This window comes from Pinus tabuliformis, chromosome 4_1 (assembly GCF_031772625.1).
Source record: "Pinus tabuliformis cultivar Carrire ecotype Pingquan chromosome 4_1, CPIR1, whole genome shotgun sequence".
In the NCBI taxonomy this organism is placed as follows: domain Eukaryota; kingdom Viridiplantae; phylum Streptophyta; class Pinopsida; order Pinales; family Pinaceae; genus Pinus; species Pinus tabuliformis.
In genome coordinates, this window is record NC_142303.1 from 270,690,302 (window position 1) to 270,716,785 (window position 26,484).

Below are 26,484 nucleotides of genomic sequence, written 5' to 3' on the forward strand. Positions count from 1 at the left end.
AGACAAGTATTTAACTTGGGAAAACCCACATAGAGGAAAAGCCCAGCAACCTTTTTCTTATAGAATTTTAGAAATCATTCAATTCAACAAGAGACACAATCTGATCTTTCCAGTAAAACTGACCGAAAACAAAAATCTAGGTCAAACCTGGTCAAACTGCCCACAACTGGGCTCAGCCAACAGTGGTCAAGCAAACCAGGCACAAGCCGAATTTCGACCTCCTGCTGCTGCCTAGAGATTTGACCTACTGCCCAGAGATTTGGCCTTCTGCCCAGAGATTCAGCCTTCTGCCTCAGAGAATCGTCTTTCTGGTTTGCCTCATAATCGTCTTTATTCTGCCTCAGGTCCGTCCTTACTCTACCTCAGATGGTAATTCGAATTTCCTTTGAAGTGATAAGGTTAAGTGGCAATATATATTATTTAGTGATTGGGTTGATCGAATTGGTGTGACCCTTGGGCTGGGCCGAATTGAACAGATAGGAGCCGACTTAACATTTTAGAGGCAAGAATTTGAAATTCAAAAATTTGAATTTTTATTGTAATATAAAAGCATAATTTTATGCTTTGTATTTTGAGAGCTAAACGTTAGAAAATTCAAATACAGTGCAGTACAAGCAAAAAATTTCTTATTTTCTGAACTTCAAATAATTATTTGCGATGTTAGCAGTACTTCTATAAATTTATTTTTCAACCAACAAATGGTTATACTTCAGAAATTAAACAACCATAGTAAGGAGAAATAAGAGATCATGATGCACAATAAGAGACACCGGAGACACTAATTCCTTTCTTAGAGAGATCCTTCAAAATACATCAAGACAAGGGCTATACTGATTCAAGAAGGCTACCACAAGTGCAAAGTCTTAATGTTAGAAATCCAACAAAATTCACCACCGAGATCAGATCTGCCACCACAAAGATCAATTCTGCCATCACAGAGATCAGATTTGCCACCACAAAGATTAGATCTGCAACCACAGAGCTTGAGCCTTGGATATGTCACAGTGCTCGGATCTATGTTACAGAGTTTGGATCCGCCACCACGGAACTCGGATCTATGTCTCAGAGATTAGATCTGTCACCTTAAGGCTTGGATCTGCCAACAAGGAACTCAATCTATGTCACATAGTTTAGTTCTGCCATCACAAAGCTTTGGATCTGCCAACAAGGAACTCAATCTATGTCACGTAGTTTAGATCTGTCACCACAAAGCTTGGATCTGCCAAAAAGGAACTCGGATCTATGAGTCAGACTTTGGACAGGTGCTCGCATAGGTGCTTGGATAGGTACCACAAAGATAATAATATGATGTAGACTTCAGTGACAATAGAAAGAAGATATTGTCCTCCAAAAGACTTTCGCTTGCTTGGACTTGTCTTATATACTTGATAAAGTTGAATGGATATGCTTGAGAGGTGAATACGTGGCAAGGAGAGCAAGTAACCTCTTTATATGTTCATCAAGGTGATCCGAATGGCTGCCAATGAGATCAAGCCAACTTGACTGTCTAGAAGGACCGACCTGCACTTGTGGAGCCTTCGTAAATTGCGGATCCTTCGTAAATTATAAAAATAATTTTCCTTCTTTAAAATATTATTTTCCTCCTTTCAATGCCATGTAAAATATGGCTTACAAAATTTCTGTTGTACCATGAAGAACATGCTAAAAGGAGACCGACCATAGCCACATTTTCAACACTAAAAGCATGATTATGAAGACCGACTATAGCTACAAAATTCAACAATTTGTACAAATATAAGCTCAAGTTGCCCACAGACCTATGGTCTCAACAGACCCTAATTAGGGACCTTCTCCTACAGTCTATCAAAGCCTAGAACACAGTCCTTCCACGCAGTCTGAGCAGACTGAAATGCCTTGAAACATGCCTCAGAAACTCAGTGTGGAACAGTCCTCAGAATGGGCCTCAGGAAAGCCGAAAATAGGCCTCAGAAATGGTGTGAAATTGTCCTCAGACCGAGCCTCAGGAAGGCTGAAAACCCAGTCTCAGAAGGGGCTTCTATTTAGGCCTCAAGAAGGCTGAAATTTGTGCCTCTGGGAAGCCAAATTATGCCACAAATAGGCTGAAAACTTCTCAGAAATGTGCCTCAAGCAGCCTTCACACAAAGCTTCTGAATTGGCCCTCAAAAACAGTCCTCTCCAACAAAACACCATACAGAGAAAATAAAACAATTAGCCCAAAACACCCTCATAATTTGGCCTTCTTCCTCTGATATGCATGCTGCCCTCGCCTCAGAGAAAATCTGATAAACTTACTTGAAAGTTGAGATAAGCATGATTATTGACTGCCTTTTAAGGGGAACCAAGGCCCTTATTTATACTTGGAGTTGGTCTAGAAGTGGGGCCAACTTGCCCTTAAACCCATCAAGCCGACCTGATTTCACATAAAAGAATATAACTCAATAAACTCAATTTTTGTAGGCCGACCTTATTTTCTTCTTGTGAAGCCGATTTCAAATTGAATATTTTCACTTATGGAGGGCCGACTTGGTCAACATAATTTATCCAAGAGTTTCTTAAATATTAATCCCAAATTTTAACCAATTATAAAGGTGTCTTCTATCATTCAATTTGGGCACCATGACCACACTTTCCGGGCTTCATCTTTGAGATGGCATATCTCCTCAACTGTGAGGCGTGACACCTACCATTGAAAACAGCAATGCAAGAACAATCACCCTATGATGGTCTTGTTAGCAAACTCATGATCATGTGCCTTAACAAGGGCATAGAAAGCGGTGCTTCTTCTAGCTGCTGCTTGCGTTGACATCAATGAAAACCAGTATTCAACAAACATCCACCCTTTTATCATCAAGTTCGAGGCTTTATCAAAAATCTGATGTGAACAGCTAGGTAGTGATTCCCCTGGAAACTGATTCAATTCATAGTTACAAAATTCTGCACATTGAGATCAGAAACCCACAAATCCATGCACAGATTTGACTCTGTGTACACATTATAAACTCATAGTTGGGCATTTTAAATCAACAGCTCTGATACCATGCTACAAATATGGTCCGGATATTATATTAGAATTATGCGTTGAATTAGCAACTGATGCTTGTAACTTCAAACAACACATGATGGACACCCTTATATGCTCTAAAATTACAAATATACCAGTATACTCAGATGTTCATGGTGATCAATAGTAATACAAGGGGCACAGGGCCCAATATTATTATTATATATTTAATGTAATATTATATATATATATATTATATATTAGACTAAAATTAATGTTGTTACTATGTTAGTGATGCTGACCCAAGTTTTTAGATTAACAATAAAAGCACCTAAACAAGGCCTAAATTTAACTTAGGCATTTTTTGCCTCTAATAATGGAGTACCCAACTAATCATCTCCTTTAATGCCTTTATAATACTCTCTTAAATAGCTATAGAGACCCTAAACTGATTTAGGGCTAGATAGACCAAAATAGATGGAGAGAGGCATCTTTTTCAGTGTTATGCCTATAGACCTATTGCAACCACTTATAAGTCAATAAATAGACTATACACTACTCTTCTAAGGCATCTATTCGATACTTAATGACCACATTTTCTGTTGATGAGAGTTCGTCATCCTCCTCCAGATATGCAGGTGTGCCATAACTCCATTCTCCACCTCCTCCCCCATCCTCTCCCCAACAAAAATATTGTTATAATATTTATGTAACAATTAGTTAATTAGTCCACAAAATTCATCATTCTTTGCAGCATATTCTGGTGCTTTCCTATATGTTATCAACTTATCACATTAACCATAACAGTTGCCGATGTTAGAATTCGATATCAAGGATGCATAGGGTCCAGGTGAACTAAATAAAGTCCGATTTGAATTTTCCTCCTCACTCCATTTTATAATTGCACTGTTCCCTTTGATCCTCAATTCCTCCCTGCTTCAATTTTAACATGTCTCAGTTTTTCCATAAACAACACCCCTTATCTTCATTAATACATCTTCAGACTTTTACCCACTATAGCATTCTATCCAATTCAATATTAGTATTTGTACCAATGCAAAGTTTACTTGCCGTTAGTAATGCAGAGAGAATCCTTGAATCAATTTCAGCAGCAGCTTCAGATAAGGAATCTTGCTTTTTGTTTTTTTCCGAAATATTCTTCCATTTATCCTTAGAGTCTTTCAAACTCTTTGCATCTTTTTCCACTTCATCATCCATGGAAATCAGCACCTGGGAATTGAGAACAGAACACTCAGTGAATTCTTCAATAAATCTATCTGAAGCCATTGAAAAGAATCAGTCTCTAAAATACTCAAAAGTTGAAAACAATGCTCACACCATTTAAATTTGATGCAAATTGTATAGGTCAAAAACATAACTAGACAAACATCTCACAATGTACAAACTACTTAACCAAATTGCCATATCTCATTCTATGTGCAATACAAAGATGCAGCAAAAGAATCTGGAAAGAGAAGAATGTTGGGATCTGCCCACATCCCACATCAGAAACATGACCATAAGTGGATGTCAGAGATCAATCTTCCTTGAACCAAAAAACAAACATGTACCCCAGCTCACTTCAGTGATGAGTGAAAAAGGAGAAAATGGAATAACCAAATAAACTCACTAGACAGCTGGGTATCATGACAAACAAAATAAATCTTGCCGAAAACCCAGCCAAAAATGTTAAATTTATGTTACTGGCAATTTATTGCTGCGGGTCTGAAATTTAAATCATCGGAATTATCAGGGAAAAAATCAGAAATATCAGAAATTACTGGAAACTTTAAAAAATAAAAATAAAAATAATCATTTTTTTTCAAAATTTTATTATTTTAAAGCAATATCAACATCAAACGTTGTCACACAAATATGAACATAAAGCTAAAATATAAGATGTATAAAATGTCAAGTGGTACATCAATCATTGATACTGAAATATGATATCTGTCCCGATGTCATAAATTCTGACAAGATAATACAAAATCACATTAAAACAAAAAATAAACGTATCTAATAAGATGATCATCATGAGGCATCTAGATCATAGTTGCAGGAATCGCCCCCCCCCCCCCCCCCCCGGATCCTAAGCCGGAATCGCGACCCGTACGGAATCGTTCCGGAATCTCCAGGCGAAGCGCGATTCCGAATTTTAGGTGGCGCGATTCCTATTTTTAAAAACGATTCCTGCCATTTAGGTTGCGTTGCCCCCGGAATCGCGCTTCGGAAGGCGATTCGGGCAAGAGGTTGCGCCACGCAACCTGCCCGGAAGCGCACGCCACCCGGGCGCAACCCGCGGGGCAGCAAAATAAACATAATTTTTTTTTAATTTCTTTTAAAATTTAACTTAACTAAGCATGAGGGGGTGGGTTAGGGTGAGTTTAGGGTGACTTTAGGGTGACTTTAGAAAAGAATAAAGCCCCCATTCTCTTCTCATTTTCTCACTTTGAGTTTATGAGAGTTGGAGAAGAGAAGAGAGGAGAGGAGAGGAGAAGAGAGGAAAGGAGAGGAGAAGAGAGGAGAGCTTGGAGGAGTGAAGAAGGAGGAGCTAGGAGAAGGAGGAGGAGCTTGGAGCAAGAGCTTGGAGGACTTCATCTACAAGAGCTAAAGAGGTAAGTTCAAAGCCCAAACTCCCTTGTTTTTTTGAAAAAGAAATTGTATTTTTCTCCTCCCTCTCCTACTCTTTCCCATTGTTTCTACTTGCTCCTTTATTTACAGGTTGTCCACCACCTATATCCATATTCCAAGATGGTGTTCTTTTGGCTTCTATGTATCATTCCACTCTTGGTTTTAATGATGGCAAGGGTGAGGAATAGAGGGGAAGAGGAAGGGGATGAACTTGGTCCTAATAGTAGTGACCCAATGTATGATGAGGAGGAAGGGTTTGAAGAGGAAGGGGATGAACTTGAAGGGGACACTGAAGCACAAGATGGGAAAGGTACATCAAATCCCTTGTGGAACTATGTGACCAAACTTGATGGGGGAAAGGGTGGTGGATCTTACAAATTTGTGTGCCCTCATGGTTGTCATGGAGGAAAACCATATACGGGTTCATATACCCGTCTGAGGAGGCATCTTTGTGGGGTGCTGGACAGTGATGAAAAAAAGGGTTCTGTGGGGGTACAAATTTGCCCAAACATTTCAACTGAACAAAGAAGAAAATACATCCAAATAGAGATGGCTGCACAACAAAAAAACAAGAAACAAAAAACTCATTCTGAATCAAGTGCAACCTCTAAATTTGGTAGTTGCCCATCTCCTCATGGTACTTCTGCAACCTCTGGAGGTAGAAAAACAATAGGGGATTTCCTTAATGTTGCTGGGAGGGATGATGTGGATGGAAAGATAGTCCGTTTTCTTTGTGCTTGCGGTGTACCATTCAATGTGCTTCGCTCTCCCTATTGGCATGAAATGGTAAAGGCCATCAATGAAGCGCCAAAAGGATACAAGGCCCCCAACTATGAGAAAGCTAGAACAGTGTTATTAGAAAGAGAAAAATCTAAGGTTCAAAGAGCTTTGACACGTTTTACACATGAGTGGGTGGATTATGGGGTATCCATTGTATCAGATGGGTGGACAAATATTAGAAACCAACATTTGATAAATGTTCTTGGTGTTTCTTCTAGTGGTGCAGTATTTATTGCATGTCATGACTCCTCCTCCATCAGTGCAACTGCACAAAACATTGCAGATCTCCTATTGAAATCAATCAAAGATGTTGGTCCGAATAATGTGGTTCAAGTGATCACAGATAATGCAGCAAATTGTAAGGCAGCAGGAAAAATTATTGAGCGTACTCATCCACACATCTTTTGGTCTGGGTGCCTGGTTCACACATTGAACCTTTTGATGCATGATATTGTGAAACACAAAGATTGTGGGTGGATTGCTGATGTTTACAGGAAAGGGAAGCAGCTCATTAAATTCATCACAGGGCATACAAGGGTAAACTACTTCTATGGCACTTACTCCAAGTTGCAATTGCTTAAAATTGCAAAGACAAGATTTGCTAGTTATTACCTCACCTTTAGGCGGCTAGTGAGGGTGAGACAAGCTTTAACTAATCTAGTGTGTGCTGAAACATGGGATGAAATTAACAATGACACAGATGGTGCTAATGTAGTCAAGGACACTATTCTTGACACTTACTTTTGGTCACAGGTTAAATATGTTTTGCAATTCACCAAACCAATTTATTACATGATCAAGTTTGCAGATTCAGATCGACCAGTAATTGGGGAGGTGTATGAGCAAATGGATAGCATGTTGGGGCAGATTAAAGACATTGTTGAGCCTAGAGATACCACCTTGTACAATTATATTCGTGTAGAGGTGCAAAACCGATGGGAAATGCTAAATATTCCATTGCATGCATTAGCATATGTTTTGACACCTAAATACTATCATCCATCATGGCTTTCAAAACCAGCACCTGGGGGGGAAGCAGGAAAAAACCACACCAAGATAGAGAGGTTCACGAAAAATATATGGTTGCATTGAGTAGATTAATCCCTGATGATGAGGAGGCTGCATTGGTACGGAGACAGGTGAGCAACTATACGCTCAACACTGGTCCATTTGGGAGCATGCATGCAATTCAAGATCGAGAGCATTTTTCTGCTCTTGAGTGGTGGAACATGCATGGAGGGGGTACTCCACTTCTACAGAGTTTGGCATTGCGGGTGCTATCACAGGTGGTAAACACTTCTTCTGCAGAGAGGTGTTGGAGCTCTTATTCTTTCATCCACAGTGTTAAAAGGAACAGGTTGAGTTTAGACCGGGCAGAGAGCTTGGTTTATGTTCATTACAACTTGCGATTGTTGTCCCATTGCTGTGAAGATGCAAAGTCTAATAAAGACTTGTTGACTTGGGACAAGAATCCAGAGGAGCCCAATTTGGAGGATGGAGTGTTGCGACTAGAGCAATTAGAGGATGCTCTTATCCAGGTATGTCCATTGTGGTATGAATTTTCCAATTTTCCCTTATAAAGCATTTCTCTAATTCATGTTTTTAATTTTTTTGTTAACTAGTGTTTTTTTTTTTTTGCATGAATTTTTTGAGCGATTCTAGGATGATGATAACCGTGTTGATATGCCACCACCCCCACCCCCATCTGGTCCCTTGGTTCCTAGGTTCCATGGTTCAACACCAACAGCAGGGGGTTCTTCTTCATCAGTTCCAGTGCCACGACTTACACAGGGACCATCTTCTTCATTGCCACCACGTGGAGACCCGCCATCACGTTCTATTCGTGGTGGAAGGAGGAGAGATTAGTAGATATATTCACAATCTACTTCTTTTTGTCATAGATTACTCATTAGACTTGTAGACTTGTGAATTTGAATTTTGAACCTTTTTGGCTTGGCGGTGACCAAGTGACATATTTTGTAAACATTATTATTTGAATTTTGGACATGACAAATGTTGACAGTTGCTCACTTGCTAGATAAATCATAATATGCTCTATGTTTTATGTTTTATAATATGCTTAAATGTTTTATGTTTTATAATATGCTTAAAAATTTGATGTATGTTTGTAATAGCTAGAATATAGATGATTGTTGTACTAGTAAGTAACTACAATGGAATCATGGATGCCATATCTATCTTGATTTATGCAAAAATATGCATGTTTTCATGTCTTCTACAATTAATTTGGTATTTGGGATGCTTGTTTTGAGTATAAATGCAAAAAAATATAAAAATATATATATATATAGCAGACGCTTCCGCGGACGCTTCGCTTCCTAGATTTTTGGAAAATGACGCTTCCGCGCTCCGCGCTCCCGCTTCGTGCAACTCTGATCTAGATAGTCTAATGATAATCCGATAATCATAATGCACTGAGAAGGTGCGGCCAAGGATTCCGTTTCCCTCGCCCTTAAGAAGCTTGTGGTTCCCATGCAATTCCTCAGTTCCTCCAACCTCTCTTTCTTACAGTACCAAGACTTGAGTTCTTTGCAATGAGGACAATGTTTGGGGTAGTTGTAGGGAAATAATTGTGAGAATTTGGAAGCCCAAATTCCTATTGCAGAAACTGATTAAGTTTCTTCTATTTGTTAAATTACTGAACAAATCATTTACTGCATCCTACAGCAAATACTGAAACAAATACACTGCAGCCTTCACCAATTAAAATTATATGCAGAAACAAGAAACTAAGCAAGAAAGAAATACACAACACATTACACCATTATTTTTGGACAAATGTTCCTAGAAAAACTCAATGCAGGAAAACCGGTGCAGCAGCTGAGGGTTTGTATTATTAAGCAGTAGTTTTCTGAATACAATTCGTTGGATGCCCAACTGGCTATCCAATACAGAGAAAAATTGGACAAAAAGAGTAGTGAGATGATCTCACCCTATCACTGGAAGAAGTTAAAAACCAGCACTGCTCTGCGCTGGATGTGAGCCTCTGTGCTGCCTCTGCACAGTACTACGTCAAGCCTATGCAGTCACTACGACACTGCAGCTGGGACTGTGCCACACCTCCTCCTGATTCTCTGTTGGCTGGAAACTTCAGCTCTCAAGCCTCCCGGTCTCACACCCTGGCTCCGGCACTAGATCCTGACTGTTCCTCAATAGAATTTGGATCTCCCTCTGAAGCTTTGCGCTGCCATAGCGTAGCTCTGCATGACCCTGTGTTAGCCTCTTTGGATGTTTTTCTGCCCTTTCTACCTTGTATTCTCCAGTCCAGGAAAACCTCCCCTGGAAACTATCCCTGCCCCTCACTGCAAGAAATCTCCTCAACCGATTCTCTAGCAACTATTGTGCTGTCTTCTCTGAGAAATTCGATCTCTTGATCTCTCTCTGATGTCATTTCCAAATGCCCATCAAGCCTCCTCTTGTATTCTTCTCATTGAGAACCAACAGCCGAGATTAGATTTTAATCAATGGCTTAGATCATTTTGGCTTGATCCTCGTCTTCTTCTAGAAGTTTCATCCTCAGTTTAATTAATACCTTTAAATTATTCTAATTTCCTAAGTTTAAACTTAGGCACCGATTAAAAATAATTAATCATTTTAATAAAACTATCTCCAGGTGGAATTTCCCAAAACGATTTCTGGGTATTGTGGAATACATGTGTCCTAGCCCCCCTGCAAATTTTGAGGCTTAGAGCACATCTGATGCTACCATAAATCAACAAATATCCAATTCATTTCCTTAGATTTTGGCAAGGTGGTATTCCAAGCAATGTTATCAGAACCAGACTGGTCATCGAACTGGTAAAAAAACTGGGCTGAGAACCGGTCATAACCAAACCGAAACTAGTAAAACAATTAGACCAAAAAACTGGTCAACCAAAAAGACATAAATATTCAAATTTTTAAACAACCAAATATATTCATGTGCATCATCCATACAAATACAAACCATTTATACACAAATAAGCAAAAGTTCTCATTTATATAGCTTGTAAGGGTGCGCATAACCAAAATAATATTGAGTGCAATCCATCTCTAAACCAAAAATACATCAACAAACAAGCCCTAAATGGCCTCTAACATCAAAAAAGGTTCTTGCTACAACAAATACCTACATATCTTCAAAATCTTTGACTATATTGTGATCGTCATCATCAATATCACCCTCTAAGCATTAATATAAGATGGAAAATGCTCAGCATGTCAATTCAAGGTTTTATTTGAGTGATGGGTACATTTTTATTAGGATCATGATATAGGAGTTCAACAATCAATGCCACTAACATCAAGGTACATAGAAGGATTGGTGCTCTTGATTAAATGCAAGTTACATACCCTCGTACATGAAAAAATCAAATGGAAACATAGCAATCCCCCCAATCCTGAAATCCTAAAAAAATTATTTCATTTGGTTCTTGCCAGACTTCCAGTCTCAGATAATAATGCGTAAGGCCTAGATCCTTCATATTGAATTCGGCTGCCAGCATTTTCTTACGCTCTTTTCTTCATTACCAATTAATAGAAGATCATCTACATATAGAAGAATGATGACAGGTTCATCATTCTCTACTTTGATGTAGAGATTGAGATCTGTCGTGCTTTTCCTGAAACCCAACCTTTGCAAGTATGCATCCATTCTAGCATACTATGCCCTAGGAGCTTGATTGAGGCCATAAAGTGCCTTCTTCAATCTGCAAACATGAGTTTCCCTATAATTTACTTCCAATCCCAATGGTTTCTCTATGTAGACTTCTTCATCTATGGTACCATTCAAGAATGTTGTTTTGCATCCATTTGATGTCCCTTCCATCCCATTGATGTTGCTAGAGATATCAATGATCGGATCGTGGTATACCTTGTTGTGGGAGCAAAGGTCTCTTCATGGTCAATGCCTTCTACCTCAGAGAAACCTTGAGCCATGAATCTAGCCTTGAATTTATCTATACTTCCATCTGTAGCATGCTTGATCCTATACAGCCACTTAGAGGTTACCACTGATTTGTTTTCCGGTCTTGGGAAATTTCCCAAACTCCATTCTTCATCATAGATTGATATGCCTCATTCATTGCATTCTTCCATTCTTGGTGTTTTGATGCTTCTTCGAAAGTGGAAGGTTCATCTTCAATGAGCTTCGACATGTAAGTTGCATATCCTGAGTATCCTTTTGGTTTCTTTCCCTCCCTGAATCTTCCTCTTGTGGTGTGACCTTCTGCTTCTTGAAGTGTAGACGTTAACCAGTTAGGTCTCTTTCTTCTTTTAGGAAGAGAGATTGGTTCACTGGGACCTTCTTCCTCATGATGAGCTTCTTCCTCAAACATAGGAAGATCCTCCTCATCAGAATCAAATGGGAGATCTTTTGATTTCTTGAAGGAAATGCTCTCATCAAAAATTACATCTCTGCTTACTTCTATTTGATGTCCTTCCTTTATGTATATCTTATAAGCCTTGGAAGAGTTGCTATATCCAACAAATATTCCTTTCTTGCTTGCGAGATCTAGCTTCTTTCTTTCGTCCTTGGAAATGTGAATATATACAGGACATCCAAATATCAGGAGATGATCAATATTTGGTTTCTTCCCAATGAAGAGTTCTTCTGGAGTTATATTGCCAACTGACCTGTGAGGACTTCTATTTTGAATGTATACTGCAGTCTTCACTGCTTTTCCCCATAGGAATTTCGGTAGATCTTGATCATGGAGCATAGCCTTGACGCCTTCTTCTATAGCCCTATTCTTTCGTTCAGTTACTCCATTCTTCTCAAGATTGTATGGAACTATAAGCTCACTCTTGATCATAGCCTCCTTACAGAAAGCAATGAGTTCTTTGTAAGTATACTCGCGTCCATTGTCTGACCTTAGAATCTTTATCTTTCTTTCTGTAAGATTTTCTACCTCTGCCTTGAATTCTTGAAATTTTATGAATAGTTCATCCTTGGATTTAAATAAATAAACCCAAGTTTTCCTTAAATGAGCATCAATGAAAGTAACATAATATAGATGACCTCCAAGTGATTTAGACATGGGACCACATACATCAGAGTGGATGAGATCTAGAACCTCTTGAGCTCTAGATGTACTATTTGCAAATGGTTTCTTTGCATTCTTTCCCAGAGCACAACCTTTGCAAACTCCTTCATGGTCTTCTTTGAGATTTGGTATCCCATTTACAATGGAGTTTAGGGTTTCCAAGATCTTGTGATGACGATGGCCCAATCTTCTATGCCAAAGTTCACATGGACTTATCTCAATGTGGACAAGTGTTTGATTTAGAGGAGATGAGAGTTTATAGAGTATTCCTTCTCGAACTACAATGGTTCTAGCTTTTTCAATGCTAGAATCTTTAGCCCAAACCACTACGTTACCATCTATAAAGGAAACTCTATCTCCTTTTTCTTCTAATGATGAAACAAAAATAAGATTTTTGCACAAACCTGGAAGGCTGGAACATATAGAATGTTGTTGAGATGAATGTTACCCCCTCCTTCTAGGTTAATTGATGTAGATCCAATGCCTTTTACAGGATAGTTCTTGTTGTCACCAAGCTCCACAAAGTATGAGGACTCCCCTTTGGATAGGGTTTTGAGTTGCTTGTGATATCCAGTCATGTGTCTTGAAGCTCCACTATCTATCACCCATATATTCTCATCTTGAAATGTTCAGATGAGGACTTAGAACAATCCTTCATTCTTTGAATATTTGAGATCTTTGGAAGAGGAGACTATTCCATACTTCCATGAAACTTTGCTTGATCAGACTTGCTAATGATGAACACTTCTCTTCAAGGTTCTTCATAATAGAGTTGACCTTCTTCATGCCTTGTGCAAACCATAGCTCTGATACCATGTTGAAGAATATAAGGCAAGACGATATTAATTATTCTTCTAACTATGATAACTGCTTGTGATGTCTTTTTACTTATTAGGATTATCTTCTTCTTATTATTATTATAGTGTGTTCTCCAATCATCAAACAACTACCAAAATAGGAAGATCAACAAGATACAAGTACACAAGATGTAGGCTCTAAGCTAGGGAAAAACCTCTCCTCTTGAGAGGAAAACCCCTCAATCTCTTCTTATAGATTCTTTATTGGTGAATACCAAGACCCTTGACCAACACTGAAGCCCTTCCAAGACCAAGATCAGCTTCTCAAGAATGTGCTTGCTTCACTGCTTTCCAAACCCAACAGAATCTCTTCCGACAACACTACTTCGACCTCTAGCCACAACTTTTCGACCCTAACTGCAGATCTGCAACTTCGACCCCCCGACAACAAGTGCTACTTCGCATGTGTGGACTAGAACTGCTTCTTCTTTGCCTCCAGCTACCTCGCTTGACCTAATTTGTCTTCTAGATCTAGAAGGGGACTTTGTTGGCCCTTCCTTCAACTCTTTTTCACCATGTCGAACCTCCACAATGAAACCTTAGCCCGACAGCAGAAACTGTTAAAATTGGCAACTAGGGCCGAACTCCACATGGGTCATCTTATTTATGACAACTGATATTTTTCTTGGATTCCTCTCTCCGAGAGGTGTAGGATTGATCTAAAGATCATCCGATTCTAACATGTACAAATGAAGTTATGAATTTATTTTGATTATGGACAAATTGTCAAGGTCGGCGAGCAAACTCATGTAGGCTCAGAAGCCCAACAGTCACGTCTATTCATCCTTAACATTTGCCTATAAATACAATATGCCTCCTCCTCATTTGGACACACTTCAATCACTCATCTACACACATTCATATTTCTCTCTCTCTCATTGGTTCGGTATGGATTTTTGTGTTGGAATTTCTAAGTCTGACACGTTAGAAACCCTTCATGCACTTTACTGATTTATTCCTACCTACTTGTTCTATTATTTAACAAGTTATTTACCATGTAAATACTGGAAATAAATACAAGTACATGCTCAACACATTACAAATCTTCAACTAAAGGAAATAGAAACAAGCACACAAGTGACACCGTTATTTTTGGACTAATGTCCCCGGAAAAACCCAATGCCGGAAAAACAGTGCTACTGCGCTGATCCTCACAGTACTATCTCTGCCTCTCTGCTTCTGTATTCACTGCCCCTCAGCTGCAACTCCGATCACTCTCTCAACTTTCTCAACGAACCCAGTCCCAGAAAGTCGAAATCTTGATCTCTTGGTGTGTTCTCCAAGTGACTCTCAAGCATCTTCTTATACTTTTCTCATTGACAAATCAACGGCCGAGATTAAGTCCCTAATCAACAGCTAAGATTACATCTGGCTTGATCCATGACTTTTGGACCATTCTAACACAGTTTTATATTAATTCACATTAATATTTTATTTTCCCTAAGTTTAGACTTGGGGACTCCATTAAAAATATTAATTATTTTAATATCTCCCAAACTATTTAGAATCTGCCCAAACCCTTTATGGGTATTGGAGATCTCATGTGCCTTAGCCTCTCCACCAATTTTCGTGGCTAGAGTACATTTGATGCTACCCCAAATTAACATTTTGGGCTTCTCTCTCTCTCCACACGTGCAAAGGAAAGGTTGTTTTCCTGCTGTCCCTGTGTTGACCAGATTTGACCGAAAACTTCAGGAGGTTGTTTTGACTGTTTTGACCAAGCGTTGACCATCTTTGACTGCGCTTTTCTGAGAGGAATTTCTATTTGGGCAGGCCGCAGTTCTGGGCATGAAATCCGACGTTCTTTGACCACTGTTTGACCAGCGTTGACTATGGTTAGGGCTAATCGCAGGTTGACTATTTGACCAGACTTTCACTGGGCTGAATTTCATTGTTTTGAGGGTTGTTTCATCTTGTTGTTTGGAAGCCGAAGTTGACTGAAGTTGACCAAATCTTTGAGGGTCAAATCTGCCCTGTTGACCAGCGTTGACATTTTCTGGTTAGGGCTCTTTTGCTATTGTCATAAATTATCAGAATTTGTAAATTGCACTAACTCTCTCTGCTGAACAATTGAAGACTAAAAGAAGATTTGATCAAGGGTTCCCCACATTGGGGTTTGTCCCTGGCTGGTGCCACATCTTGTGTCCTCTTGTCTTGGCTTGTCTTCTACTGTTTATGTTTATGTTCTATCGGCATTTTACTTACATGTTTATGTGATTGCTAAACTGAAATTGATATTGGGCTCATAAAGAAATTGAAGTAAAATTGTTCTAAATCATAGAACATACCATTGTTGCCTAAAATTAACATGGTATCAGAGCTGAGGTGAAGACAAAGCCCATGCAAGATTGAAAGAGCAATCACCAAAGACAGTTGGACAAGGACAAAAGACTCAATGGGTTCCTCATCCTACTTCTCGGCTGAAGACAAGCTCCATGATAAATCTGACTATCATGGATGGAATATGTCTCTTGATTTGACCTTGGAAGAGAAGGAAGTGATGGATTATGTGCAAGGTAAAATCCCTGAGCCTCCTTCAAATGCTTCGGTTGTTGCGAAGACCAAGTATAATAAGGTTGAAGTCAAAGTAAACAAGATTATCAAGGATTTCATTGACAAGCATCTGGTGGCCTATATCTCCAAATTGAAGACCTCCAAGGAGATATACGACAGGTTTGTCGGCATTTTCAAGGTTAGTAATGCTAATCAAATTCACTTTTTCAAGAATAAGTTGAAGGATATTAAGAAGGGCAAGGACGAGGACATTCAATCCTATTTCTTGAAGATTACTGATATCAAGAATGATCTGCTCTTGATTAGGGAAGTCATTCCTGAAAAGGAATTTACTCTCACCACCCTTGGAGGACTCCCACCTGAGTGGTGTGCATTTAGAACCACTATACTCAACAATGATCGAATTCCAGGGTTTGAAGAATTGATGTCAAGATGCATTCAAGAAGAAACAAGAATGGTGGAGCAAGAAATGCCTTCTAATAGAAGCAACCCCACTTCATTCTCCGCTCATGCCAAGAGGAAGAACAATGCAAGTTCAAAGAAACAAAGTCAAGGAAGACTGGGATTCAAAAATGGAGGGAAGGGAAGATGCTTTGTTTGCAATACGCTTGGCCACCATGCAAGGGAGTGTCCTAATAGAAGGGATACACCTCGAGACGATGATTATCATAACAACTCCAGGGGCAACCTCAACAACAACGATCCAAGGAATGGCAGGCTAACGGCAAAGGAAAAAGGAATGCGGGACATCAAGGAAATGGTCGACCCTTCAAGAAATCAAGGAACTCCAGGTATGACGAATCCAATGTTGCTAATGATAAGCAAAAAGAGTACTATCTTATATCGGCCCTCTCCACTGCCTCTCCTCCAGATGCTTTCGGAAATTGGTTGATTGATAGTGGAGACAAACTTGGAGACCATCCTTAGAGACAATGCCACCTATCGCGTGAAGGGAGTAGGGAATGTTACCCTTCAATTGAATCAAGGTAACGCTATTCATTTGCAAGAAGTACGTGTTTGGAAAAGAAATTTCTAGGATGCTTTTACTCTTGGGTTTAGGGTCGACAGTTTGTATCAAGTTGGAGGAAGTCCAATGGGATCCATGTCTTGCGACACGCCTCTACAATCTGAACTATGGCACTGGAGGTTCGCCCATCTTCACTATAAGGCCCTACCCGATGTGAGGCAGATGGTGACAGGCATGCCCGAGTTAGAATCCAATGTATTCCAAGATTATTGCAGAGAAGTTGACATTAAGAGGGAGACTACAACGACATACACTCCCGAGCATAATGGCGTGGCAGAAAGGAAGAATCACTCTATTGTGCAAGTTGTTTGTGCCATGCTTCATGATCAAGACCTTTCGAAGTTTCTATGGGGTGACGCTACAAATATCGTCGTGTATGTTCAAAACCAATGCCCCCATCAGGCATTGGACTCCAAGACTCCCAAAGAAATGTTCACAGGTAAGAAACCCGATGTCTCTCATTTTAGAATTTTTGGAAACCCCGTATATTTTCATGTGTCGAAAGAGAAAAGAAGCAAATTGGGTGCATTTGGGAAGAAAGGAATCTTTGTGGGCTATAGTGAAAATTCTAAGGCATATAGAATTTATGTGGTTGGTCAAAAGGAAGTTGAGATAAGTCATGACGTCACCTTCGACGAAGATATGGCCCTCAACAAGATCAACAACCTTCCTATCCTAAGAAAGGACAAAGAAACTGGCACAGGAAATAAGGGTGAACAAGAGGACGAAACGATCCCTGATGTTGATGAACCTATGGATCCTATTGATCCACTCCCTCGTGAGCCTTCCTCCTCCAAGAGGAGACCCTCATGGCTTAGGGAGACTCTCGAAGATGCTAAGAGGCACATTGCACCAAGGGGGACTTTCCGTGAAACCTAGAAGCCGAACAGGTATCAAGGTTATTTGACCACCATGAGCACTATCATTCAAAATGAGCCTTCATCATTCGAAGAAGTCGTGAAACAACAAATATGGAAGGATGTTATGAATGAAGAATACGAGTCAATTATGAAAAATGATGTCAAGGATGTGATCCCAAGAACCCAGGACAAATCAATTGTCACTTCTAAGTGGCTCTACAAAATCAAGCATGGAGCTGATGGAAGTACAAAAAAGTTCAAGGCTCGCTTTGTTGCTCGAGGCTTCTCTCAAAAGGAACGTGTAGATTACGATGAGATATTTGCACCTGTTGCCCGATACACCACCATCTGCTCGACCATAGCCCTTGTTGCCTCGCAAGGATGGAACCTACATCAAATGGATGTCACGACCGCCTTCTTGCATGGTTCAATCAAAGAGGAAGTCTATGTGGAACAACCCAAGGGGTTTGAAGTTCATGATCGGGAATCTCATGTATGCAGGTTGAAGAAAGATCTCTATGGATTGAAGAAAGCACCCCGGGCTTGGTATGAGAGGATTGATAGCTATCTGATGATGTTGGGATTCACTAGAGGTGAAGTCGATCCGAACCTTTACTTTAAAGTTGAAAATGATAAACCTGTCATTGTGGTACTTTATGTGGACGACCTCTTTTTGACAGGTGTAGATCCTCTCATTCACAAATGTAAAGGGAGTTGGCTTTTGAATTTGAGATGAAGGACCTAGGACCGATGCACTATTTCCTAAGGTTGGAGGTCTGGCAAAAGCCAAGTGAAATTTTCCTCTCTCAAGGAAAATATGTTGTGAAGATATTGGAAAGATTTGGGATGGTGGACTGCAAGCCTATGACTACTCCGATGGAACTTGACGTTAAGAACTTATGTGGTAGTGTTGTTGGACCAGAATTGGGAAATGCTTCTAAATATCGTCAACTCATAGAAGCACTGATGTTCTTGGTGAACTCTCGTCCACACATATGTTTTGCAGTTAACACATTGAGCCAATACATAGTTGAGCCTCATCATATACATTGGATTTCCGCCAAGAATCTTCCGAGATATCTTCGAGGCACAATCACTCATGGACTGAGATACACTGCCAGAAATGTGAGGCTGCATGGTTATTTTGATGTTGATTCGGCTAGCAATGTGGTGGATCGCAAGAGCACATTTGGATGTTGTTTTCCTTTGGGTTCTGCTTCGATATCCTGGACGAGCAGGAAGCATAAATCGGTTGCCTTGAGCACCACCAAGGCTGAAAATATAGTTGCTAGTATCTCCTCCTGTGACGCTGTCTGGTTGAGGAAGCTCTTCAGTGAGCTGTTTGGACATGTATTGGATACCACCTTGATCCTGTGTGACAACCAGAGTGGGATCCGATTATCAAAGAATCTCGTGTTTCATGATCACTCCAACCATATAGATATCAGGTACCACTATTCGGAATATGGTACAACGAGGAGCAATAAGGCTCCATCACATTGGGACTGATGAGCAAGTCGTCGATATTCTGACAAAGCCCCTAGGGAAGGTCAAATTATTGGACTTCCAAGAACAACTTGGAGTCGTGGAGAGACCCTCTTATGAGGGTCTTGTATGAGATGAACATTGACCTCTGGGAGCTCCGGGGGGCTTGGGATACTTCTTGGAGCGGTGAGAAACCATAGGGTGAGTGGTTCAGCCTTCCCCTAGTGGTTTGTTGTGCACAGGGTGAGTGGTTCAGCCTTCCCCTAGTGGTTTGTTATGTACAGGGTGAGTGGTTCATCCTTCCCCTGTGATACCCCTTGGTGACATGTGAGCAGGACGAGTGGTTCATCCTTCTCCTGCCGAGACATCCTACACATGCAATTTAGGACTCATGGGAAGTACATCTCATCTGACCAATGAATATGGAAATGAGGATAAGGACCATAGTACTGCTGACAAACGCATCATGTACTACCGTACTCCCTACGCTAGGATGTCCGATATTGATCTGGGATCAATGGGAACTGACTTCGGGTCAGTAAGAGTGGTATGAGACACTCTTTTGATTGGCACTAACTTCGAGTCAGTAAGAGTGGTATCAGACACTCTTTTGATTGGGACTGACTTCGAGTCAGTAGAGAATGGTATGATACATTCTCGACCACTTCTTCTTCTTCATAGTTCAGCAGTGCAGTGCAGAACAGTGCATGGATGGCAGAGATAGTACAAATTGGCAGATGGATTAGCAGGTGGAGTTCTCCCTAGTTGAGAGGGAGTGTTAAAATTGGCAACTAGGGCCAAACTCCACATGGGTCATATTATTTATGACAACTCATATTTTTCTTGGATTCCTCTCTCTGAGAGGTGTAGGATTGATCTAAAGATCATCCGATTCCGACATGTACAAATGAAGTTATGAATTTATTTTGATTATGGACAAATTGTCAAGGTCGGCTAGCAAACTTATGTAGGCTCAGAAGCCCAACAGTCACGTCTATTCATCCTCAACATTTGCCTATAAATACATGATGCCTCCTCATTTGGATACACTTCAATCACTCATCTACACACATTCATCTTTCTCTCTCTCTTATTGGTTGGGTACAGATTTCTGGACTTCTCACTCTCTCTCATTGGTTGGGTACGGATTTCTGGACTTCTCTCTCTCCACATGTGCGAAGGAAAGGTTGTTTTCTTGTTATCCCTGCATTGACCATATTTGACCGAAAACTTCAGGAGGTTGTTTTGACTACGTTGACCATCTTTGACTGTGGTTTTGTGTGAGGAATTTATGTTTGGGCAAGCCGCAGTTCTAGGCACGAAATCTGAGGTTGTTTGACCCTTGTTTGGCCAACATTGACTATGGTTAGCGCTGACCGATGGTTGATTGTTTGACCAAACTTTGACTAGGCTGAATTTCACTGTTTTGAGGGTTGTTTCATCTTGATGTTTGGAGGCCGAAGTTGACCGAATCTTTGATGGTCAAATCCCTATTGACCAACGTTGACTTTTCTGGTTAGGGCTCTTTTGTTGTTGTCATAAATTATCAAAATTTGTAAATTGTACTATCTCTCTCTGTTGAACTATTGAAGACTAAAAGAAGATTTGATCAAGGGTTTCCCCACAATGGGGTTTGTCCCTAGCTGGTGCCACATCTTGTGTCCTCTTGTATTTGCTCGTCTTCTACTGTTTATGTTTATGTTCTATCAGCACTTTACTTACATGTTTATGTGATTGCTAAACTGAAATTGATATTGGGCTCATAAAGAAATTAAAGTAAAATTTCTCTAAAGCATAGAACATAGCGTTGTTGCCTAAAATTAACAAAAACCCTAGCGAAAACTACGAATTTCAGCCCTCTTCTTTGCACATGTGGAGAGAAAGAGAGACAGAGAAACCCAAATCACTTCTCCTTCTTCACTGCCCTTTTTTGTTTCTTCCTTCGCATGAGAGAGAGAGGAATGAAATGTGTTCAAGTGAGGTCGAATTGTCTCCTATATATAGGTCTTCCAGGGGTATGAAATCCATCTTCTAGGCCGACTTGACAGGCTGGCAGGCCGACTTGGTCTTGGAAGGCTCAGTAAAATACAAAAAAAAAATATTTTTACAATTACAAGATGCCCGATGGGGTCATCATATTATGACAATGTTCCTATTTGACTTCTTGACCTAGGACAACCCTTGAAGCACTTTCAATTAGTGCTTGACCTATAAAACAAGTTTCTTGGGCAAGAAACCCAAGCTCAATAATAATAATAATCATTTTTCTTTCTTTTACAAAATACAAGAATCAAAAGTATATTTCATATTTATGAAGATCGAACCTACTTACACTTTCTTCAACAGTCTCCTGCCATCACTGAAAGTCTGTAAAGAGCAGGGAGCTATAGTTGAGGTGACAGTGGGCTATTGCTCAATTGTTGTCACTTGACCTAGTAGTTTCTCTATAGGAGCCCCTCCTAGGACCCCTGCTAGTTTGAGCAATAACATTTTTGGCGACGTTGTCGGGGGCATGAGACGTGTCTTATTCCTCATGCGACATTATTGACATATCATTTTGTGACTCCATTGGAAGAACGAAGCCCTAGTTCTTCATTGCATCTCAAAGTCAACACTCGTAGGGTGAAGTAAGCATTTGTTAAGGCAATTTTAGTTCACACTGGCGTCTCCCATGATATCAATATATAAATATCAATGGCTATCAAAAGGTTTCACAAGTGGTTTGGATATCACATGGGTCCCAGGATACCCAAATGGTCTAGATTGGAATTCCATGTGAAATATGCCACAATTTGAGGTTGATCCATCTATAGCAATTGATCACATAGCAAAACTCATCAAGCAAGCTTCCGAGGTAAATGGGGTTCATCTAGATAGCCTCATCGAGTTATTTATCGCCTTCATTGAATATAAGCACCGAGGTTGGCTTGATTCTTGTGATCCTAAAAGCATTTCATCTTTTACTGAGTTGATCAGCAAATCTTGAAGTATAAGGTGGAAAAAATCCAATCTAATGAAGTTGCTTGTGAAAGCCTAGAGGTAGCCCTCCAAAGGGAAGGTCTCATTAGTCAAGATGAACAGGTTGGAGAGGACGTTGAGAATCTAAGTGATGAGAAGGAAGATGAGTCCTCCTTGGGTCCACATGATGGAAAAGATGATTTTAAGCACACATGTTTGGGAAGGATGAGTCTATGGAAAGTGAAGTTGAGGCTAACCTTGCCTTTCTCAAGGATATTACTCCTGATGACTCTCTAGTTGAGAACCTTGGGGAAGGTGATCCCATTTCGGAGATTACTTCCACATGAAAAGAAGAAATGGGAAATTGTTGGTCCTCAATTTGAATGTGCTCCCATTTATGACACCACCAAGGACGATGAGGTTGAGATTGGTCTTTCCTTTCTCTCGAGCATTATTTATTTCTCTTGGGCATTATCTTCCCCTGCATGAAAGAGGGCAGTTTGAAGTAATTGATTCTCCTTTTAGGGAAGACCCTATCTTTGATACTAATGATAATGAAATCGATAGGGCCCTTACTCCTGCCTACCTTCCTTGTGATTCTAACAATATATTAAAATCACTTAAGCCTTTAGGCTTTGATTTTCAGGAAAAGAATCTCGTTGAATACAATACTTCACCTTCCCTCGTCGCCTTTCCTTCCTGTTCATCATTTTGAGTCATCCATAAGTGATTCCCTCACCCCTTGTCATATGATCTCAAGTGACCATGAGCCCTTTCCCCCTTCTAAGTATAGTGTCAAGGAAGAGTCCCTCATTGAATATATTTTACCTCCTCAGACACACCCTTAGGATTATGATCACTCCATAACCACCCCTCTCCAATGTGACCATCACATTGAGCAACCCATTTGTTGCACTCCTTCCTTCCCTCGCCCTCCTTTCCCCTCCCATCCTGTTATTGTGGCATCCACAAAGCATAATATTAAGAACAATTATTGTGGTAGGGAGTTCATGAGTCTGATCATTCATTCTTCCATCTTGTGCTTAGAAGGAAAGCTCTGCACTTCTAGATTGAATTAATTTCCCCCTTCTAGGACTTCCTTTTACATAGAATGGATATTATATTTTCCTGCCTCCCGCCTACATCATCCTCCATGTGATTGTGCCCACATTCCCTTTGGGTTTTGCTCCATGAGTAATCATATAGGAAGGCATATTTATATTGATTTGATGATATGTTGGTTGCACTAGTTTTATGATTACACTTAGTGTTAACCTTGTACCATATGCATGTTAGGGTAGGATGCACTGCGTATTGATTTTCACATTAGAACTAACATCATATGATATTCGCATGGTAGATTAGCAACATTTAGATTAAACTTGCATTTATATTTAAATTTTATTTTGACTTTTTCGACCTAATATAAGCATGGGCGATCATTATACGCTACAAAAACGTGTTGCCCCATGTGCACGATTTGTGATATGTGTAGGTGACAAGTCTGCAGACCCAAGATATTGTTGGTGTTCTCATGACCTCCCCGTTCGAGTACATTAGTGCACTCTTCTGAGAGATCATGTCCCAATTAGAGCCAAATGTTACCCACCACTTTGTGGGTGATATGCATAGGAGAAAAGAAATTCTCCTAGATGGTCTTTAGCCAACAGCCCATTGCAGCCACCAGATAGCTCGATGCGCCATTTTCTCCGCCACCTAAGACAACCATGTGATCCCTTGCCTATTTTTTATGATCGTATGTTTGAATGTGGGCCTTCCAAACCCCGAAGGTATGGTTTTTAAATTGTGTAGTTGGATATTTTTGTTTACTTTTCATGGACACTTTTGAGCATGGATTAGTGGGGGGATTCGGCAGAAAGGGTGGACTAGGCTTGTATTCTTGTCTCCCATGCCCAATTTGATGGTTAACCTTGTACCCTAGTCCTATGGAATCTCCTTTATTGGCTACCAAGCTTTAGGGATGTCACCACATGGGAAACCTCGATTTTGCTTGTGTGGTCCAGCTTCCTCATACCATATACATCGCCCCCCTTCCACTCATTACAACCCATTCATCATTTTTCCCATCAAGGTCCATGTTTGTCCACTACGTCCATAAGGAATTAGCCTCCCCCTCCCCTTGTCAACACCTTGGATCGAACGTGGAACAATGCCCTAGAGGTTGATGCAGCTAAAAAGAAAACAAAAAGCATAATTTGGCCACTCTCAATAGGAAATGTACCATAAAATACAAAAGATGGTAGGGGCATACAAATTTAGCACGTGGGCAAAATCCAAACATGAGCTCTACCCCTTATCTATGGCTATGACCTTGGTTCCTGTGGGCCCTAGATGAGCCCCCTCCATCATTAAGGAACCCATGATTGTCCCAACCCCTGGTGGGCAATGAACTGCCCCACCTTAAATGGGGTATCTACGATTGTATCCTACACATCATGCTCTCATCCCTTGGAGCCCCGACCAGTTATGAAGAAAAATCAATCAAGGGAAAAGGCATATGAAGAAGGGTGGAAAAACAAAAGTCGAGGTAACTCATCTACCACGATTTCTCCCTCCTACACTCGTATACCCAAGTGTGGGATTCCCCTATTATAGCTACCCTTGCACCATGGCATGTGGCTTGGAGACTTCCCTTATCCCTACTCCATTTCATCATTATATCACATGCCACCTACCACTTGATGGATGTACCATGGACGTGTCACCCTTTTTAAAGGTTGAAACCACCTAATATGATCCTTGGTTAACCCCCTTATTGAGTTTGGAGACACCTACACATGCCAAAGCCCACTATGGAAGGGCATGCCACCATGAAGTGTCCGTTTGATTCCATGATTTGTCAGCTCTTTTACTTTATTACTCTAATGATTTGTTGTATTGGAGGGCAAGGGGATGCATTAGATCTTATGCAAGATTGTGGGTGGGTCTCCAATTGGGGTTTGGTCTCCCCATACGAGATCTAAGCCCTCAAGAGGGCCACATTGGCACTTGTAAGGTGAGAGTTGAGAACCATGGGCCTCCCCCATAGCAAAGAGCACTTCATGGATCCCTAGCGCCATTCATTGACCGCTCGTGTTCCACCTTTTGGACAAAGATTATGCACCTAGATCACCACGCCTAGCTAGCTTCATAGTTGTACGATACACTTGGCAGACGTTCCAAAGGCCCAGACAAGGATGTGTCTCACAATGGGAGACAAAGGGAGGTCTTATGTCATCATTCTAGCCCTTACATATGGTTTGCAGGCATTGTCAATCTACTTGGAGACCCATGAGGATATCATTGTGCCCCCACACCCACTTGGGGAGACCACATCTGACTTCCATGAATATCAAGGAGCCAACCCCTTGATCACTGCGTTTGGAGCTCATTCTCTCAAATTGGCACACTTTGGACTCCACTAGGCCTTCTCAATGGCCCAATGACTCATCATGTTTACTATTTTGCCCTCTTGAGAAGCTTGTTTTTGTATTATGGAGCTATCTTGGTGGGCTTGTCACCAAGGGATGTTATTACTGCACATTATTTTATTATTTGGGGCTTAATTAGGCCTAATTAGGAAAATCAAACTCTTTAGGAAGGATATAAATAAATCACTTGGATTGGATTAGTAGCTCTTATGAGAATTTCACATTCCCTTTTGGAGGACAAGTTTGGTTTCATGAATGAATTTTGTTGTTATTCTCTTGGGCTTGGAGCTTCAATTTGTCTTGAATTGATGATTGGATATATTAATTGAACATGTAAGTGCTCTTTTTCATGTCTATTCTTTACATTTATCTTGTCACATGAATAATGTATGGGATTTTTGTTCTCTACATCTGAAATTTGCCCTAATCTATGTGAAATTGTGGAAATTTTGGACATTTGAAGTGTTGCATACATTACATGAGTCATGTATGATGAATGAATGTTCCTAGAGGTTTTAATTTCAATGAATACATCGAAGTATAAAATCCTTTGGTAGTTGAGTTTATGCCCTAATTTGTCATGTGAAGTTGCCTAAGGACTCCTTGATTGAGTAAAAGTTTCTCCAAATTTCAAAATTACCTTGACTTTGTCTCTCCCAGGGCAAGGCACTAATCTAGCCTTTTGGTGGTCACTCAAACGAATATTTTTCTCACGTTTTCCCCTCTTTCTAGGCTAACCCTAGTAGGTCACCTAGGGCATCAAGCGAAATTCTTTGTAGCCATCTAAAACCCTTGAATTCTGGTCCACTACTGCGTTGGAGTTTTCTCAAGAGGGCCTCCAAGTTTGAGGCAAATCCGTCGATGGAATCCTGAGATATAGCAAGCTCTAGCCGCAAAACCATCTCTTTCCCTAA

General features: G+C 40.4%; 1 protein-coding gene across 1 annotated transcript in view; it reads right to left on the reverse strand.

Annotated features, from left to right (window-relative positions):
• Nucleotides 1-26,484, reverse strand: part of EDA25 (CCAAT-binding factor) — a 327,784-nt gene that overhangs the window by 100,350 nt on the left and 200,950 nt on the right. Inside the window, 1 exon segment of the mRNA XM_089419585.1 lies at nt 4,055-4,213. Within this exon segment, the coding sequence (XP_089275711.1) occupies nt 4,055-4,213 (159 nt within the window).